The sequence below is a fragment of the Diospyros lotus genome, chromosome 1, assembly GCF_014633365.1.
Source record: "Diospyros lotus cultivar Yz01 chromosome 1, ASM1463336v1, whole genome shotgun sequence".
NCBI lineage: Eukaryota > Viridiplantae > Streptophyta > Magnoliopsida > Ericales > Ebenaceae > Diospyros > Diospyros lotus.
Window position 1 is genome coordinate 31,303,090 of NC_068338.1, and position 20,055 is coordinate 31,323,144.

Here is a 20,055-nt window from a genome sequence, read left to right on the forward strand (position 1 = left end):
CATAAAGTCCCAACTTGTCACTTAAGTAACAAAATTACTCACTTCCAAAAGTTGTCACATGGCACCCCATGAAATGGCGGTGAAGCAAGTTGGAAAAAAACTCCAATGTGCTCACTTCTCCTTTAACTTGAACCCTATGCCTCTTATTCCTTGTGTACACGTGTGATCACCTAATCTATAAGTCTCCTTACAAATACATGCGCACATATTAATTTTATACTAAATTGACTCTATTAAGGCATTTTATCATAATGTCTCATTAGAATTATTTTATTAAAACACTTCAAAAATTCTGTCCTATTAGATTTTTTTATTAAGGCAGTTAGTCCTCTGTCCGACAAGAATCAAAGGTTAAAGGCATAGCTCCCATGACCGGGATAGGCAAGAGAGAGCATGCAATTACCTATAAACTCCTCAGGAACTTCGGAATGCCCTCTTTCCGTCTCGAAATCCACTTCTTGGGCAGGCATATGAGAGATTGACCGTCAAGGATGGCTTCCCGGCGCTTTCCGTGCATCTTTAGTATTGAAAGCAGGGTTTCCCTTCTGTCCCTAAGCATTCCCTTTTTCTGCCTTAACTGATAGCAAGACAGGATGGATGGCATTCATAGGCTTGTTTGAAGGCCAAATCCCACAGACGGAAGAGAAAAACCAGTCTTTGCAATAACCGTTGTTAGAGTTATATCATCAACCCATTTCGTCAGCCAACAAGAATCCCCCTTGGTGTCTCATTAAAATTATTTTATTGGGGTATTTAAAAAATTCTGCCCTATTAGATTTTTTTATTAGGAAACTTCATCAAAGTGTCTTATTAGAATTATTTTATTAGGGCATTTAAAAAAATTTGTCTTATTAGATTTTTCTATTAAAGTGTGTTTGATTGCACACATTTATCATAGAAAATATGTAATTATTACATATATTTTCTATGGAATCAATCAAACACTCTTAACTTTTTATGAAAAATATGTGTATGGTACAAGCATTTAAAGGTTTTTTTTCATAGAATTCATTTCCAAGGGGATGAGGTGATTTTTGTTTTCTAGGCAATCATTACCTAGAATTAAATTCTAACTAATGCAATCAAACATACCCTTAGAGCACTGCATCATATTAGAATTATTTTATTGGGACATTTTTTTAAATTGTACCTTAAAATAGTATTTTATATAGCACTTTTTAAAAAATGCTTTATAAAAAATACCTTAGTAAGTGTTTTTTTATTGTAGTGATATTTGTAAGATGAGAACATGATAGAACATATGATGTTGAAATCACGCTAGCTTGTAGTTTTTCTCTCACAATGTGGCAATCAATCTCAATATGCTTCGTGCACACGTGGAGGATAGGATTTCAGGCAATGTGAAGAGCTGCTTGGTTGTCACAAAATAAAGTCATCGGCTGATTTTGTGAGACCTTAAGATCTTACAGAATATATCGCATCCACGTGATCTCCAAACATGTCGAAGCCATAGCTCGATATTCTACTTCTGTGGAGGAGCAAGCCACATTAGTTTGTTTCTTTGTCTTCCAGGAAATTAAGGCATTTCCTAAGAAGATACAGAATCTCGAAATAGAACGCTAAGTCATTCTGCAACTTGTCCAATCTAAATCACAATAGACTTTTAATGTGAAATCATTAGAGAAAGGAAAAAATAATCCTTGATTAGGATTGCCTTTAATGAACCTTAAAACCCTCAAAGCAGTTTCCCAATGTGGTTTTCGTGGATTTTGCATAAATTAACTTAGGATATGCATAGGTATATTATATCAGGCCTTGTCACTGTGAGGTAAATTAATTTTTCAACCAATCTTCTATATTTGGTGGGATCATGTAATAAATCGCCATCATTAGGATTCAACTTTAAAAGCTCCTCCATCGAGAAAGAATTAAGGCAAGATCCCAATAATCTCACATCTTTCAAAATATCTAGCGCATATTTTCTTCAAGAAATGAAAATTCCTTTTTGGGATCGAGAGACTTCACCGCCAAGAAAATACTTTAACTTACCAAGATCTTTGAAGTGAAATTGTTGTAAAAGAGACTATCTGAGAGATTTAATTGCTTGCTAATTATTACCTGTCACAATAATGTGTTAACATAAATGAGCACTATAGTAAATGAGTCGCCTTCGGATTTGGTAAATAAGGAATAATCAACCTTTGATTGATTGAATCATACCCTTTGAATAGCATGAGAGAATTTTGCAAACCAATTACAAAAAGTTTGTTTCAAACCATACAGGGATTTATTGAGCTGACACACTAGATTCTCCCTCTGTCAGCAAAGACCAAGGGGAACTTCCATATATGCTTCTTCATCAAGATCACCGTGAAGAAAAGTATTTTGAACGTCCATTTGATGGAGGAACCAATTGCGAGAAGTAGCAACGGCTAATAAACACCTCACAATGGTGAGTTTGGTAATGGGAGAGAAAGTTTCCAAATAACCAATTCCTTCAATTTGTGTACAACCTTTAGCAACAAAACATGCTTTATATCGTTTGACTAAACCATCATAATTATATTTAATTTTGAAAACCTATTTGCAACCAATAGGTTTATGTCATGCAGGTAAACAAGCTGCGAAGTGTTTTTATGGATGAGAACATTGAGCTTAGCCTGCATAGCCTTTTTCCATTTTGGGTTAAGAACTACTTAAGAATAGTTAGTGGGTTCATGGAGACTAGAAATATTAGCAAGAAAAGAAAATTGAGAATGAGAAATGCGTGAATAAGATTAAAAAATAAATAAATTATAAAGAAAGTGCCTTGTACCTCAAGTAGAACTAGACAACGGAGTCAAAGATTGGTGGGGTCCAATGTAAGCAAAGTTTGTATAATAATCCGCATACCAAGTCAATCAGGTACTGAGTTTAGTGATAAATTGATATTGGTTTTAAGGTTTTGATGATGAAAAATGAACTTCGTTCTAATGAATTTTTCTCAAATCTATAGGTCAAGTGTATATTGGGTAAGTATATATCTTTGTACCCTTCAAGTTCAAATCAATTTCAAATGAGAGTCAAATTCAAAATAAGATTAAGTCATCAAATGAATTTAGAAGGCATATGTATATTCTGAAGCTTAAGAAGAAAACCTTAACTGTTAATATGTTTATATCATTAATTAAACTCATAGACTATATACCTATATATATACAATAGGCCATGGACCATGGACTCTACCATAAGATTAACCCTAGGTGTACTTTATAAATATAACCATATAACTCAACACTACCCCTCAAGTTGGAGCATATATATCATATACACCAAGCTTGCTACAAATATACTCAATTTGAGGACCCTTGAGAGACTTAGTGAAGACATCTACTAACTGATAATTGGAATTGACAAAATCTGTGGTAATACAACCAGATAAAATCTTATCTCGAATGAAGTGACAATCTATCTTGATATGTTTGGTTCTCTCATGAAAGACTGGATTGGAAGCAATATGTAATGCAGCTTGATTGTCACAAATTAATTTCATCTGTGATATCTCCCCAAACTTGAGCTCCTAAAGAAATTGTTTTAACCAGATAAATTCACATGTTGCAAGGCCATAGCACGATATTTTGCTTCTGCACTTGACCTAGCAACAACCTCATGCTTCTTATTTTTTCAAGATACTAGATTTCCTCCAACCATAACACAATATCTTGAAGTAGACCGTCTATCAAAGAGAGAACCTGCCCAATCAGCATCAGAATATCCGACTACTTGAGTATGACATCTGTTCTCATACAATAGTATTCTACCTGGAGCTCCATTAATATACCTAAGAATCTGGACTACCGCATCCCAGTGGCTATCGCAAGGAAACTGTAAAAACTGACTGACAACACTGACTGAGAAAGAAATGTCTGAGCGAGTGATAGTGAGATAATTAAGTTTTCTGACTAACCTGCGGTATCTCCTAGGATCAACAAAAGACTCCCCTTGTCTTAGTAAGAGCTTTACATTATGATCCATAGGAAAATCTATAGGTTTTCAATCAAGCATCTCAGTTTCTTCCAAAATGTCTAACACATATTTTCGTTGAGAAATAACAACACCAAAACTAGACTGAATAACTTCTGTGCCAAGAAAGTATTTAAGTAACCCCAAGTCCTTAGTTTAAAAATGATGGAAAATATATTTCTTCAATTAAACAATACCATCCTGATCATTACCTGTAATAACAATATCATCCACATTGACAACCAAGTATATACACCTCCCCTGTGATGTGTGTTTATAAAAAATCGAATGATCAAACTCACTACAAGTCATACCAAAGTTGTGGTATATTGTGAAAAATATTTTTGTTTCAAAACCAAAGTTGAAATAGAATGTTCATAACAAAAGGAATTTTTCTTTAAATATTAGAACTATGCATATTTTACAACATGCCCTAAGTGATAATGTTTATGCTAAAGTTTCTAAGTGCTCTAGTGCTAAAGATATATTGAATACTCTTGATTCAATTTATCTCTCAAACAAATATTGTGAGCATGTTGATAAAAATGTACAAGTTGAAAATCCATTGAATCATCAACAAAGAAAGAAGGAAGAAAACTCAAAACCTATCCCGTGCTTCATAGCTAAGGAAGAAGAGAATGTAACCTCTACTTCTACTTATAATTTTGATGATAGTAATGATATTAAAAATGATCACGAGTCTAGTTCTTTGAACGTTAAAAATGATGATCATGATACTTTTTCAAATATAGAGTTGTGGAATGCTTTAAATGAATTATATAACAATTTTGAAAAATTTTGTTTAAAGAACAAAACTCTTCAAAAACAATTAGATTTATTGTTAAATGAATTGGAGGTTTTGAGATCAACGAATGAATATTTGATTGCTTCCAATAAAGAATTTTCATTATAAAAATATTTGAAAGAAAATCAATTGAAATCTCCTAATACTACTATATATTTTGGTATTCTTGTATGCTTGTGTTCTTTAAATTCTCTTTATTGTCAAGCACCTATCTATTCTTCACTTATTTCATATATCATCTTATTTATTTTGAAAAAAAATTCAAAGTTTTCAAGCTATTTTTAAAATAACTAATTCATCCCCTCTTGTGTGCCATAACACCTCCCAATCCAACATTTATCTGTTGCTAGTTGGAAAAGATGCCAGTTATCTTGGAAAAGTTCATCTAATTACTGGTTGATGAAAATACTGATATAGCTTATTGGGATGACATATTTAACACAAAGTTGACGAGAGCATAACAGATTTCTAGATATTTTGGAAGTTGATTCTGAGCTGCTACGTAGCAGCCCAAAGGGATGTACAAGGAATATTGTACTAAATTTGTAGATAAGTTATCTTGTTTTTTTCATTTTCTTTTCACCAAGGAAACCTTGTCCAAACCCAGTTTAAATGTCAAATGGTAAAATAGCAACAGACTTGTTCAGTGGTTAGCTATAAATACTGCTAATAAGCCAACCCGCCTGCCCTTTGAGTCTAATATGGATATAATCTATGAAAAGAAAAGGCTAGAAATCACTAATAAAGTTTGTTTGTGTATTTTTGAAATTAAAAAATACAAAAAGAAAATAAAAAAAAAATGAACTCCAAAATCGACCAAGCTAAATAGGGATTAGCTTAATCATGGTTTTTAGAACTATTTTATAGTCTTAACTAATTTATATGAACTTTGGAAGACTGTCTTTTATAGATAGATTTTGGGAGAGTGAAATAGAAAACAAAATAAAGTCATTTGGCTACCTAGGAAAACTAATATTAGGTGAAAAGAAACAACAATCAACAAATTACCAGTTCCAGACTCCCGAGGAAAATCTAACCACAAATCAGAGGCTATGAAAGGGGCAGAAAGTTAGACTTAGAAACCAGCCTTGGTGCTTTGCCAAGTGGTCAGCAGCGACACATTGCAATTTTCCTTGCATAAACTGTCCACACAACATCCCGGAAACTGATGCAGGAACATCGGAGCTAGCTAGCTCTTAAATTTGCCTTCGCTTTGACAATGGAGACGCCGGTTTGAGAAACTTGACAAAGGGTAGAGGTCGGAGCAGCATCGATGGCTAAACTGAACGGCTTGCAAGGGATCAACACGGCTCATACTCCCGAAACTCCCCGAGGTCATACACACCAAAGTCTTGATCAAGTTCTCCAAGGTAACATCGTTTCATTCCTGCAACAGGAGAACACGCAATAATGTGAAAGTGTTTTCGAGCTTTTGTGATTATGGGGATGATCATTCTCATTCCCTCTTAATGGATTATGGACTCTCTCTGGCATTCTCTGACATGGTGCTTTTTTCATAGCAGCTCATTCCTCATCTGTACTTGGGGAGGACCATGATTATGAAGACTGCCATGTCCAGAATAACAAGAAATCGGTTCTTACCAAAGTGAAGGAAAAGGATCAGAAATTGCAACAGAGTTTGAGCAGCAAGAAGAATGGGAATGAGGACAGTGGAGCATCCCCAGGGGTTCCCTTGGACGAAGGGGCAGATGGTGAAAATCCCGAGTATCTTGGAGCCCCAAGTAATGTCATTACAATTCTAGTAATTTGTTATGATTGATCTGTTCTCCGGATTGTCATTTACTGGACTGATGAAGCTTAGTTAATGCTATTCTGTGTTTGGCATATTGTTAAGCATTTACCAAGGAATAGTGTCGTCAGAAAGTTTTAATACGAATGAGTGAAGTCTCCATTAACCAAAACTCGAGCTATCAAATGGTTCAGCATTTGGATTGATCAAACAGAAACAGTCATCAAAACAGAAAAGTAATTCATATAGATGACAGCGTTATCATAAGGTCTTCAAATTATTCTTCTGTCTTAACAGTGTACGAATCAGAGATGGCGCCTGAGCCCTACAAAGAGATGGCGAGGCAGCATCCCAGGTCAAATCCTGTGATTTCTGAGGACCATGAGCCAAATAATATGAAATGTGAAGCCGAGCAAGATCAAGAGAAGCCTCCTAGTCAAACCAAGACCCTAACAGAAACAGTATCAGAGACGCTTGTACCAGCATATGCCGCTATTGCATCAAAGATTGCATCACTGACTGTTGCAGCCCCAACTTCACCAGACACTGCGGAGCATGCTGGAAAGAGCACAGTTCCCGAGACTCGAGAGCATGTTACTGATGGCCAGCAAACAAGGGGTACAGGTGTATTGCCGAAGGAGCAACTCAAGCACACGCCAGGGGATGTGGGCCTGGGAGAGAACGCAAGAGGGGCTGCAACTTCATTGCGAAACAATGAAGAGCCCTTCAAATCTACAACCAGAGCGGCAAGTGGATCGCCATCACTTCCCAATTCTACCGATCCGCAAGGTATGTTTTTTTGATTTCTAGTGTTCCATTTGCTGAGTGGTAATACCAATAGGGAGATATATAGTAAAGAACTGAACTTAAGAACGGATGTGATCGCGGCCAAACTGATCAAACTTATTTTAAACCCATTAGAGGTCGAAAGCATTGCTATTCAGGTCATCTTCACTATCCATTCTTTCAAATTTTTCTCCATTGTGCTCAAATTCATGAAAATTTGGCTAAATTTAGCATTGGCAGTGCGACGACTAACCAAATTTTCCATCATAATACACAGTTGCTGAGGAAGAAAGCCGCGGAAGGATACTTAAAGCAAACTGAAGCAGAACATTCTTTCAAGTGCAAAAATAAAGCAGCAGCCTTGTGGATTTTGTGTACTTTTATCTACTACCTAATAAACTCAACTCAGTGATCAGCGTCAACCAGTATAAAGTTTCTTTATTTATTCATTAGAGTTTCTAGGAAATGTATATCAGCAATGACCCGTGTGCGTGGATTCATAAAGTTTGGAAGTTTAATCACAAAGAGATTCGAATAAAGTTCCAGAATTGGTGCATATGAATCTGAGTCATAAGGAGAGAGCTTCTCTTGTTCTAGGACTAAGTAGTTTGTGTACAATTTTACATGTCAGAATTTATTTAACTTTTTACCATCATGCATATATATGCAGATACTGTTCCAAAGAAAACTGCAGAGAATACAAGGAAACAATAGAGAGAGAGAGAGAGAGAGAGAGAGAGAGAGAGAGAATGTAACTTGATTTAACACAATGCCCCTACATCATAAAGTACAGCATGGCACTCAAGGAAACCCTAGTTCATATAATTTTAAGAACGCAAATCTCCTTCAATATTGGCAGCTCCCGTTGTCACTCCTAGCTGTAGGATCAAAATTTGCTGCAGCCGGATCTGTACAGCCTTCAGGAACGGGAACATGAACTTGTTGAGCTGCCTTGCCTGCATTTAAAACAGGAGAATTCTGAGAAACTCTTCTAATAACATTCTGCAGTTAATCAGGAAAAAAAAAGGTTCAAATTTGTGAAACCTTTTTAGGATGAAGGGGTCTGACCGTAGAAAGATCCACTCTTGATGGCATCCTGATTTGCATCTCCAAGAGCTGCCTCGCTCAGGTACTTGTCAGCCAATTGGACTCTCTTCACATTCTCCTGTTCCTGGACAAGCATGTTACCATAGTGGAGAAGCTTTTCCAGTGTCATTTTCGGCTGCTCGAAAGTCGGGGGCCCCTCTTTCGAGTTCACGAGCCTCTTCCCAATCATATCAACTCCAACACCCGATATCCACTTCCTCACTTCATCATCGTAGACTCGAGCCCTGAGAGCACCAAAGAAATCTGCAGAATGGCAAAGAGATTAATTTCTTTCGAATCCTTGGTTTAGGTTTACTTCCTTCAAGTAATTCATTATTATCTTTAAGGACCTGCCATTAGTGTTGCTTCCTAGCAAAATCTTCACTAGCTAGAAATAGAAAAAGAACCCAGACATGTAACCATGTACCATAACTGAAATTAACTTGAGTTGGATGATATGCTCACCAATAGATTGGCCTGGAAAAGTGTCAACAAGCTTGACAATGTCCTCCTGGGGCACATGGTCACTCCTGAAGATACCGGTGCAGACACCAATGCGATCCTCCCGGGTGGGAGCCCAGTAGAATTTCTCCATGCGACCATCACGAATCAGAGGAGCATACAAGGTGGAGAAATCGTTACCCGTGACTATGATTGGAACACGGGGATTTTCCTCCTTGTTGTACATGCCCGGGAGCTGGACATTTGTGGGGTTATCAGCAATGTTCATAAGGGTGGCATTCACCATCTGGTTGTTCACTGTGTACTGGGTGGTTCCACCCATCCTACCAGCTCCTGCATCCAGATCATTGATGAAGAGGCAGCACATTTTCCCCTTCTTGATGATATCAGCTGCTTCCCTGTACCTTTGCCTGATCAGCTTTGCGGGTTCTCCTGCGTTCCCACTCTCCAGCTCTCCCGCACTCATCATGATCGGGCTGAAATTCCAAGATAAGGTAGGTCATGGATCAAAATGACTAAAGAATTAGAATTTATGTGCACGTTCTGCTGCTAGCAGATCGATGAAATAAAGGTAACAACTTACTTGATGCCCATCTTGGCAAAGACGAGCTCGCACTGGAAGGATTTACCCTGACCTTTGCCTCCCCAGATACCAAGAATGAGAGGGATCTGTTGTAAATTCACAAAAATCAGTTCATTCATCCTTCTCCAAATCAAGGTTATGAAGCCATGGCAAATTCATTACCTTGATGTTGGGGAGGGGCATGAAGTTCTTGGATATGTGTACAACAAGCTTGTCCATGAAAGCCGGAGCAATATAGAAGCCATCCATGTTGTTGTCCAGATTGTACCTGAAAACCAGTCAGCAAGCCCACAATCAAACGTTTGCAGAACGAGATTCAAGAAATCCACTCGAGACCCAGTGATTTTTACTGGCGAAGTCCGGTGCTGAGGTATTCATAAGAGCTCATGACGGCGTAATGGGTGCCGGCATCCTGTGGGGCTTGGAACAGAGAATCGACCATTCCCTTCCCTCTGGTAATGTCCTGCTGATCATCGGAGACGTCATAGGCAAGGCCCTTCCACCTGTCCTTCTCTGTCTGCTTCCCCTCATCGATTTCTTGTTCGGCCACGATTTTGAGGCTCCTGGACTCGGTCTTGAAATGGGCCGACCCAGAGTTCACCTTCTTCAGGCTGCTACCCAGAAACGCCGAGCTTGGGACTGAGCCCCCGGCGCCGGAGCTGTTCAAGCTCAACTGCACAAACACAAAAGAAACCACACCCAAAATATGAGAATTTTTTTTTTTTAATTTTCGGGTCGGGTCAGTGAGAATCTACCACCAGTAGTACCCTCTAGTTAGACTTAGACATGTGCAACCAGACTCACTCTTATACACAGATAAATATTGTTTACATACCAGACACATACATAACTTTACGTGGGAGCACACCTCCCCAAACACGTATAATATAACCTATAAATTATTCACACTAAGCCAACCCATAAATATTTATATACAGTCTTGGACACAAAAAAGTTAACCCCTGATATGATAGAGACCCGCAGTAATATCTAACCACCCAGGGTGAGCACTGAATTGGATGGCACTGAAGCGGAGCAGAGCCTACCCAAATGAGAAACCATCAAAGAGAAGGTTGGTTGGAATTAGTGTTACCGGAGATCTATTAACCGCACCGACGGTTGAGATAATGGAAGCCATGGGTGGCTGCAATCAAGGAGCAACTATCTCTCTCTCAAAAGAAGTAGTAGTCTGTGGGTGATAGGTAGAGGAGAGAGATAAGCGGCAACTTTAATACTTGGGGTGGGGGGAGGGGGCGCAGAGTCAGTAGTAGAGCCTCAAAGAAATCGTGTGGCCTGGTTTAAGAGATTCAGAATCTCCTGGCGTCCACACACTGTGGATTGGCTGAGGAAGTCGTGGCAGCCGTTGCCTCCCTCTCTTCACCACTCAAGTAATTGTCATTTGTTTGGTTATCCAAATGGATAACAAACTACGAACTCTTATTATTCAAAATGGATCGATCGATCCATTTGACAGTATCTGCTACAGTTTTATTACTTTAATTTGTAATTACGATTATGTTTTTGATTTGTGTGGAGGTGAATGTATCCGACATCACATGCCACACATTGTCATATGGTCATGAGGGCCTTGAGGCCCAGGCATCACTCTCTGTTACAATTATATATGGTGACACAGAGGTAAAATGGGTTGGCCCCCATCGGGCCAATAAATAATTTAAAAAAAAAATAATTACAATTGTAAAAAAAGTATACTGAGGTATAATTTTTACTTATAGAAAAATGTATATATTATTTTAATGTATCATCTGTAATTTTTTAAATTATAAGTTTGTATGTGTGATAATTATATTTTTGTTTTCAACAATTCTAGAGGGTAATAATAATTTGAGGTAGCATTGTACGCAAAAAGTATATTATCTAATCATGGGTATACTTTAATAACAAAATAAAAATTTATTTTTGATGAAAAATAAAAAATTGTTGAATACAATATTTATATTGTATTATTCAATAAAAATAATTTTAATTTAAAAAACAAGTGACTAGATCAAAAAAGTAAACATTCCCACATGCCACTCTTACTTAGTCTAAATTCTAACATGAGGTACCATAGGTTAAATATGTGTTAGGCCAACAAATTTCTCAAAAGTCTAACTCACCTATTTAATATAAATTATTTTAAAAAGTAAGCTATAACTACTCACAAAGCGAAAGTTAACAATACTTGTACAACTAGTTTTTTATGACTAAAAACTAATAGAAAGATGTAAAGGCACGTGACCAAAAAAAGTTTACTTTGCAACCCTGTCTGTATAGCCGCATGAATTGAGAATTTGAGATGGCCCCTTCCCCCTAGTCTTCTATGGTATAGGCATGACAATACTGGGTCTGGTTCCGGGTTGCCATAACTACTACATCTTGGAAGGACGGGCTAGCCCATCTCCAAACCATGCAAAGTTGGCTACTTGTTTGCTCATTTTTAAATTGAATTTCAATACATTTTGTTAAACAACAGATCCCAAATTTAGAACACAAATCGGTCTGCCATATACAGGAAATTTTGATCAGATTTCTGATGAAAGAAATCAGCTTGCATGCAACCACTTCAACTTTCTTAATAGAGAGAAATGGAATTTCTCTTCTTTTATATTGATAGGACGAGAATAGTTGCAGAGCAACACAATAGATTTAGAGGGACTTGGTACAGAGACCACACCCCACAGCTACGCTGAGAAGCATGTCGACAGATTAACTCAAGTTTTTGGTAATGGGAGCTTGAAAAACTCTGCCTGTTGTGGCTCTCACTTCAAGATTTTCGATTCTATTTCTTCCAAGCTCAATCCTTTTGTTTCTGGTACAAAGATTACTGCAAATGCAAGTGACACCAAAGCTATCGCCCCGAAAAGAAGGAAAAGGTTGTCTGCGCCCAGCAGCTCCTGCAGAATTAGGAAATGTAATGTAAATGACAATGATCACTCCATTCTCCATGTCATACGATTATCCATCCTTGTAGACAGCAAGAAAATAAATAAATTGATTTGAAGGGAATAGAATCAGCACCTTTAATGGTGAGAAAGCAAAGGTTACGACAGCATTTGAACCGAAGTTTGTAAGAACTGCAAGACTAAGCCCTTTTCCTCTTGTACGAAGTGGAAATATCTCTGATACCATAAGCCAACTGATAGGTCCAAATGATATCTGAAACCCCAGAGATAGAACAGAGACATCATTAGTTACCAAGCCCGACAATCACAAGAAAAGAACTCTCAGAAATCAAATTAAACACAACAACAACATATCTACTTATCAGTCTTTATCATACAATGTGGGGTTGACTATATAAATTCTTACTTGTCAAATTAAGGACGAAAAAAAATAAATAAATAAGAGAGGATCAATCAACTAGATAGTACCTGGTAGCAGCCAACATAAAGGAGTAAAGCAGCAACAGCAACAAAAGGAAGCCCTCCAAGGATTTTGTAATAAGCAGAAAGAAGAAACAAGGATAGAGCCTACATCACATAGAAAGAAGCAGGTTTACAGGTCTTCTTTTCCAGATAACAAGTTGAAGGCGCATCACAAGAATAAAAAAAGGTATACGTATAGACCAGTGTTTTCCAAATAACTGTATGCTTACAAGTCCACTGACACCTCCAATCAGTAAGGGTCTTCTCCCAATATCATCAACTTTTAGGACGGCAATGCCTGTCATCAGCAACTGTAGAATGATAAATTAGACAAAAGACACTACTCATTTATTGCAGCAGAACACAGGATATAATCACTGTGAGAAGGACAGTGGCCAGAGAGAATCACAAATCCTGCATTTAGGCAGCTCGAAGAGCATACCTTAAATAGCCCAATCACTACTGAAACTCTAGTAGCATCAGAGGCCGCAGAGAATCCAGCACTCTTGAGATCAAACAGAAGAAAAATTATAATGGTTAGGAAAACTGAAAACATGCACAAAAAAAGGAATCGATTTGGATTATTTCAATGTACCTGGAGGATAGGACCAGCATAATATAGAACACTTGGCTGTCCTGTTATCTGTTACAATGGATTAACTGTATAAGCTTATCAAATTGAAGTCTCCATATTGTCTCCATGATATGCATTGTTATGTCAAATGGACAAATGAGATCAAAGATAAAATAAGGAAATGGTGGGAAAAGTATTACCTGTTGAAAGAGGACTAACCCTCCACCAATTATGAATGCTTTCAAGCTTGGTCCCTGAAATACTTCCAAGAAACTTCCTTTTGATTCTTCATCCATATAAGCAGACTTCAGAGAGCCGATGGTGTCTTCTATTTGCCTCTCAGACACCATGTCACCAGCAGGTCGACCCCTCAACTTGCTCAATGCAAGGACAGCCTTCTCTTTGTACTCCTGTATAGATCCTTTACCTTGAACTGCCTGGAGAAGTAGCCAGCGTGGAGATGGAGGGAGACTCCACATGCCTAGTCCCATTATCAGAGCAAGAGGAGCACTGACACCATACATGTAACGCCACCCTCCAACTGCATTAATCTGAAAGCTACCCACGAAGTAACCCAACTGCAAAGATTTCTCAACTCAGCTGTCAATTTGAAAAGATTAAGCAGAACAAAATGAGATTTAAATAACAATTGTCTAGAAATGTATAGAAACATTGGGGGGGGACAAAATCTACAAGAAAATCAATTAGAAATATACCAGAATGCCTAAAACTATGAAAAGTTCTTTTAATGATACTAGAGTCCCACGAATCTGAGATGGGCAAGTCTCTGCAATATAAAGAGGAGCCCCATGCATAGCCTGCAAAATAATATAGTAAAATTCCTCAATACTGTTTTCTTTAAGTAGGAGCCACCAGCTACTAGACCTGCAATTAGGACTCTGAAGAAGCTCACCAGGCCAATACCAAGACCATATAGAAGCCGACCTGCTAAAAGAACCCCAAGGCCTGGAGCATAGCTGGTGATAAAGCCACCAAGCGCATATAGTAGGGCTGCTATGATGAGTTCTCGCCTCCTCCCTTCATGAAACAATCAATGAATAAGCCCAAAAAATCATGGACAGGACCATAGTTGTCAAAGGCTCAAGGCACATTGAGGCACATGAGTGCCTAGAGCCTAGGTGTGAGGCACAAGGCGTAAGCCTGAGCCTTTTGGATGCAAGGCACATATTTAAAAATCTGTATAAAAATACTTATATATCATTATTTTCAATATATGCCCATAAAGAGGTAAACGCAACTTATAAAATCATTTTAACGAATAACCAACACTATTTAACTAAATAATCGGGTGTTTTATTGCTTTCTCAAATTTCTTGTAATTTTTCTGGTTATTATTGGTTAGAGTTTAAAAATTTCATCAAAAAACAAAAAATAAAATTACATAGGAAATAAATCTGTGTGCCATGCACCTCAAGGTGAGCCACACATTAGTGCCTAGGCATGTCCCTCACAGAGTGAGGCGCCCTCAAGCTGTGCCTTGAGCTTAGGCATGCCTTTGACAACTATGGACAGGACTTTTTCTATGTTTGGCTCAGAATATGTATGCAAGAGATATATACCAAGAAAATCTGCAATTGGGAAAACCAGAAGACAACCAAGAAGAGCTCCATAAAGGGAACCGCTAACCTGCATTCACGGCCATGCAAGAAAAAAGGCCACACTGATCCACTGGAAGGTATAATAGAGATAATGTGCACATGCCACTATGTATGTAGAAATATGGAAAAATTGAACTATGAGCCATACCACAAGGCCTAGCTGAATGGCTGACAGGTTGAACCAAGTTGTGCCACTAAGATCAGGAGACTGCAAGATTGTCAAAATAATACATTGACTACCAAGAGTATAAACTTCAATAGAAGTGGTAGCCGTAGCCACTAGAACAACTGGAAAGTGACTCGTGAACAGGAGTTGTACCTGCAATGATATGGTGGCACCAGAGGTTGCACCTATGTCATAACCAAATAACAAGCCTCCCAAGGCTGGAAAAAGAAACCTGGAATTGTGTGAAACAAGTTATACACCAGTGTCGGAGCCACAGAGGCACATATATGCAATCCCGCACCCCCACCCCCCACACATACAATTTTATAAGTTATATATAGGACATATAACTTAGTTTTTCAAGATTTCCCCCTTTTAAATATATAAAATGTGGGTCAATTTGAAAAGAAAAAAAGAAAAGAAATGTATAAGTAATAAAAATTATTGATTATTGTATAATATTTAAAATATTCTAGGCCAATAAAGGAAAGGGGTATATTATGTAATTTAACAAACCTTTTCAAAAGTAAAAGATATCAATAGGTGCTTTTCATAACTTTCAAAATATAGCCAAAATTAAGTTTCCTTTTAGAATCAAGGAGCATCATTATTACTTCATTGTTGCCTTTGAAGCTTGATAATTGATCTTTTTCTTTGTTGTCACTTGCTAAACTAAACAAAGAAAAATCTTTCCTTTGTGAACAACTAACTGCTTGGAGTTACCAGAAGAAAGAAAAAGAAAGAGAGAGGGGTGGGGAGAAGGAAGAAAAATTATTGAAGAGGGATAAAAAATCCATAGTAATTGTGTAACAAGTTTAGTTCTATAAGATACAGGAAAAAAACATCTATCTTTCATTCTCATATTACAAATTTTTATGTTGTAGTTAAACTTATTTTTAGGATAAATAATGTTAATTAATTGAATTTTTTTGTATAACTAACTAAGCAATAGTCTTTAAGCTATATTTATGTCTTAAGTTAAGATCTATATTTTAACACATTATACTTATGGAGAAGTTTCTTAAAAGAAATACGACATTAGATAAACAGTCATTTAATCAAGAATTTGATAACTAAGGTAATAGAAAAAACTTCAAGTTTTCAAATAATTTCAAATTAAATGTATGATGTCGTGATATTATACTAGAAGTTTCTCCACTAAGCCTAGGTCCTAGCTCCACCACTGTTTCACACTCTCTTAGAACTAGTGATCACCATCAGAGAAAGAAACCGGGAATTCATCAATACATAATGTGCTGGTATCATGGAACCTATTCTTTGAAAAGACTCTAGAACTGCGGCGAATAAAAATTTAAACCACCAGAAAGGCATCTTAGCATATATACCGGTAATGCCTCCACCCTTTAAACGAGAGAACTACTTCCAACTAAGAAGAAGATCAATTCATAATAACTTAGAAGAATCAGAATGCTTAGCGAAAATGCTCCCAACCCATCATTTATTAACAGACTCTTAGCCATCAAATCGTTGTAAATATTAATTGGAGTACCCTTTAGTTCAAAAATAAGAAGACAAAGAAAATACAAACAAAAATCAGAGACTACTCCTGAACTCAAAGGGACTTACGGAAGAATAACAGAAGACCAGGAGAAGGATTCTTGATGTGCTGTTTCAGAATCAAGCGGCTTTGCTTCTCCCCCTGCAGAGGCTCGAACCTGTTCAAATAATGTCAATTATTACACAGTTTCTCTAAATCCAAGAAAAACCCACACAGAAAAGCAGATTTCAGGTCGAATGGTTTCTGTTTCTGTATCTTCACCTTCCATGTAAAGGCGCCACCAGCAAGCAGGCCCCTCTTCTTGAACACTCGATGGCTTTCAAACGAACCATCCGAGAGTGGGTTGAACGAAACCTTTGAAGGTGGCTTTGCGAAGAGGGTTTGCAATTTCTTGGGTTGATGAAGTAGTGAGGAGTGTGACTTGGAATGCTTGAGGTTGAACGCGGATTGAGTGGAGATGCTGCAAGCCATTTTCGATTAAGAGAGAGAAAAAAGAGCGATCTTGACTGTTGACCGTTGGTGTCTCCTGTGTGCTCATAACTTGATTCTTATCTGTTAATCACGGCTGCTTGTGTGTGGTACAGAATTTGTTACTGTTCCTAACCTTCGACCTTACTCTTTTTTTTTTTTTTTTCTTTTTTAATTTAAAGGTAAGCCCCAGGACTCGAGGGACGTCCGATTGAAATAAATTTTGTGCTATCCAGCAATTTTACATTAGAGATTGAGTCCATGCTCGATTTATGGAGACACGGTTATTATAATAAATTTTATATAATCTTTAATAATTCTAAAGTAAAGATTAATATATCAAAAAAGTATTTAATGATGTCTTTTTTTTTAGATCAAATAAGTAATTCTAACTAATTTGTTTTCTAAAAGTTCGGATGACAACCTAAGTTTTAATAACAGTATCATGATCATTTAATTACTATAAGAGAACATACAAATTTCATTTGAAACACAACATTAAGAGTTAAAAGATGCAAAATTTCTCTTGCACTAAACTTTTTCAATTGTTAGACCATCATTTCAATGGTGAATTACTTACTTTATATTATATCTTATGTATCAATACTCAGGCACACGAAGTATTCTTTTAACTATTAAACTATTATTTCAATGATAAATTACTTATTTTATATTATACTTTAACTATCAATACTTAGTTGCAGTGTAAACATATTGAAAATTGATGCAACAATGAAGAAGTGTAATGCAAAACACAAGAGAGGATGTGATGCATTAGAACAATTATTATATAATTCAAGAAGAGGGTTGTGTACTTTGAAGTAAGTAGACACTAACATTTTATAAGTATCCTAAAATCACCCATAAAAAAGCAAATGATCCATCACTAATGCTGTGTTTTTTAATTCAGTTGGTTTAATATATTGATTATTTAAAATATTTGAGAAAACCTAAAAAGCTATTAATAAACTTCTAAATAAGAGCTTATAAACTTTAAGAACTTATATGATAATAAACTGATTATTATTTTGTTGAGTGTGCCACTAGTTAGTTTGGTTTTCTCAATTTGATTTTTAGATTAACTAGAGCCTCTTTTTTAATACCAACAAATTTTAAAAAGTATAATTAATTTATTGATTAACAAGGGTATTAATTTTTTTTTTCAAACTTTGAGGAAGGTATATTTTTTTTATTATAGGTTGGGTGAGAATAAAATAAGCTAGCGATTCATAATTTCATACATCTACCAAATAAATACCAAGTTTTGACCATTAAGGTATAAAAATTGGAGAATTTTTGCAGAAATCATACTGAACTTTAGGAATTTGGGAATTTTAAGTGGAGTGCTGGAATTCTACAAATTCTCATTAAAATGTTTTGATCATTATTATCAATTATTAAGGTAGCATAAAAGATGAAATATTATTAATAGAAAACAAAGTTTTGGCCATCATGATCAACGCGTAAAAAACACGTGGCCCTATTTACTATTTTATTTTTAGCAAATATCCGTTGCCCCCTGATCTTCCCGACCTCCGACCCTTGTAACCGACCCCTCACTTTCCGCACCCCAAGACGCAGCATTATTTACTTTATCCCCCACCACCACCACCACCTTCCCCCCTTATATTTATCTCTTCCCCCTCCCCAAGCATCCAAGGGCTACAATTACGAACACAAATCTCTCACAGCCTCCATATATTCATCTTTTTCTTCTTCTTCTTGGGTTTGCGGATCTTATAGTATATAATTAAAGAAAACATATCATCTGTTCGTTCCATGGAAATCAACTCCAAACCCAGAGCAAAGGAGCCGGGAGCCAAGCCCCCAACCAGGCTGCAGAAACAGGCGCCTGCAGCCCTTCAGCTCGATCAGATTGCCAATGCGGCCTTTGACGCCGCCGCCTCTCGCTCGTGCCCCATTCCCTTGTTGTCGCCCCTGATACTCTCTCCCCAGCAGCCTGCAGAGGGGGAAGCGGATGACGAGAAAAGGTTGATGTTCATGGCAAGTGTTAATGGCAATGACGGACCAGGCATCGGCGGCGGCGGCAACAACAACAACAGCAATCTAATTCCAACGCCGAAGTTCGGGGGGATGGGATGGCAGCATCCGGCGGTGGAGGCGATGCCAGACCCTTCGGAACTGTTTAATTTCTTCCAATCTCAATGCGTGCTTGTCAACCGGGTGCAGTGACCACCAGCGAGGTTTGGATTGGCCGTAATTAATTGATGTTTGCGATGGGATTAATTAATGTGGCTTTGTTGGTAGATTGTCTGTCTGTCTGTCTGTATATCCTCCTTCAACAAACTTTGTATTCCATCTTTTGCCCCATCCAGAAACTAAATGTAATGTACTATTCCCCCTCCTCTTGGTTCTTTCATATCATCACTACTTTCAGTCAAGGTCCCATCAGCTCTGTTTAAAGTTAATATATCACGCCCATCTAATGTCTAAAAATAAATAGAGCTCGAGTTTCCCATTTGTCCCATCCCATCCACCCCGGGCCCGGAAGATATAGCTTCGCCCATGTCCAGGGGCATTGGGAGCTTTTCAGGCCTCTCGTGATGATGCCTAACGGTTATTTTTGCAATTGGTGTTATTTTCTTTATATAGTGAATAAGGTCTTGTGACACTTTTTAACACATCCCAGTTTATACTTTTTAATAAAGATTCTCTCTTAAAATGGCACATGTGAAATCGAGTAAATCTAATCGCATTCCATTAATTAGTTTGTAAGTTATCCTAAATAATTGGTTTATATTTTTAATTAATTAATTCATTTATTCATTCAACTTACCAATACAGCAATAAGTATTGACTTACAAAGAGGGATTTGACATCGATGGTGTATAGACAATCATTTTGAGAAAAAAATGGATTTTTATTGATAATGGGATATGATAAAT

At 37.2% G+C, this 20,055-nt stretch overlaps 4 protein-coding genes across 6 annotated transcripts; 2 read left to right on the forward strand and 2 right to left on the reverse strand.

Annotated features, from left to right (window-relative positions):
• Positions 1–5,606: 5,606 nt before the first annotated feature.
• On the forward strand, positions 5,607–8,080 carry LOC127809808 (uncharacterized). The gene is made up of 4 exons (XM_052348925.1): positions 5,607–6,138; positions 6,292–6,510; positions 6,816–7,307; positions 7,582–8,080. The coding sequence occupies exons 1-4, from the start codon at positions 6,042–6,044 to the stop codon at positions 7,623–7,625; spliced, it is 852 nt and encodes a 283-aa protein (XP_052204885.1). The 5' UTR covers positions 5,607–6,041; the 3' UTR covers positions 7,626–8,080.
• On the reverse strand, positions 8,046–10,697 carry LOC127809794 (ribulose bisphosphate carboxylase/oxygenase activase 1, chloroplastic). 3 transcript variants are annotated; one of them, XM_052348893.1, is made up of 7 exons: positions 10,529–10,697; positions 9,786–10,108; positions 9,598–9,703; positions 9,436–9,521; positions 8,856–9,328; positions 8,373–8,654; positions 8,046–8,260 (listed from the first exon to the last, which is right to left on the reverse strand). In XM_052348893.1, the coding sequence occupies exons 1-7, from the start codon at positions 10,571–10,573 to the stop codon at positions 8,151–8,153; spliced, it is 1,425 nt and encodes a 474-aa protein (XP_052204853.1). In that variant the 5' UTR covers positions 10,574–10,697; the 3' UTR covers positions 8,046–8,150. The 3 variants fall into 3 exon arrangements, with proteins under 3 accessions (XP_052204853.1, XP_052204862.1, XP_052204872.1); XM_052348902.1 differs by having other exon boundaries at positions 8,349–8,654; XM_052348912.1 differs by lacking the exon at positions 10,529–10,697 and adding an exon at positions 10,482–10,505.
• Positions 10,698–11,841: 1,144 nt separating this feature from the next.
• LOC127808017 (D-xylose-proton symporter-like 3, chloroplastic) lies at positions 11,842–17,224 on the reverse strand. The gene is made up of 14 exons (XM_052346318.1): positions 16,943–17,224; positions 16,750–16,838; positions 15,316–15,394; positions 15,145–15,204; positions 14,958–15,024; positions 14,291–14,415; positions 14,094–14,195; positions 13,578–13,955; positions 13,399–13,446; positions 13,246–13,308; positions 13,034–13,114; positions 12,810–12,908; positions 12,457–12,594; positions 11,842–12,332 (listed from the first exon to the last, which is right to left on the reverse strand). Exons 1-14 carry the CDS (start codon positions 17,150–17,152, stop codon positions 12,198–12,200), a joined length of 1,674 nt encoding a protein of 557 aa, XP_052202278.1. The 5' UTR covers positions 17,153–17,224; the 3' UTR covers positions 11,842–12,197.
• Positions 17,225–18,830: 1,606 nt separating this feature from the next.
• LOC127808024 (uncharacterized) lies at positions 18,831–19,506 on the forward strand. The gene has a single exon (XM_052346329.1). The coding sequence runs from the start codon at positions 18,929–18,931 to the stop codon at positions 19,340–19,342; it is 414 nt and encodes a 137-aa protein (XP_052202289.1). The 5' UTR covers positions 18,831–18,928; the 3' UTR covers positions 19,343–19,506.
• The last annotated feature ends 549 nt before the right edge of the window (positions 19,507–20,055 follow it).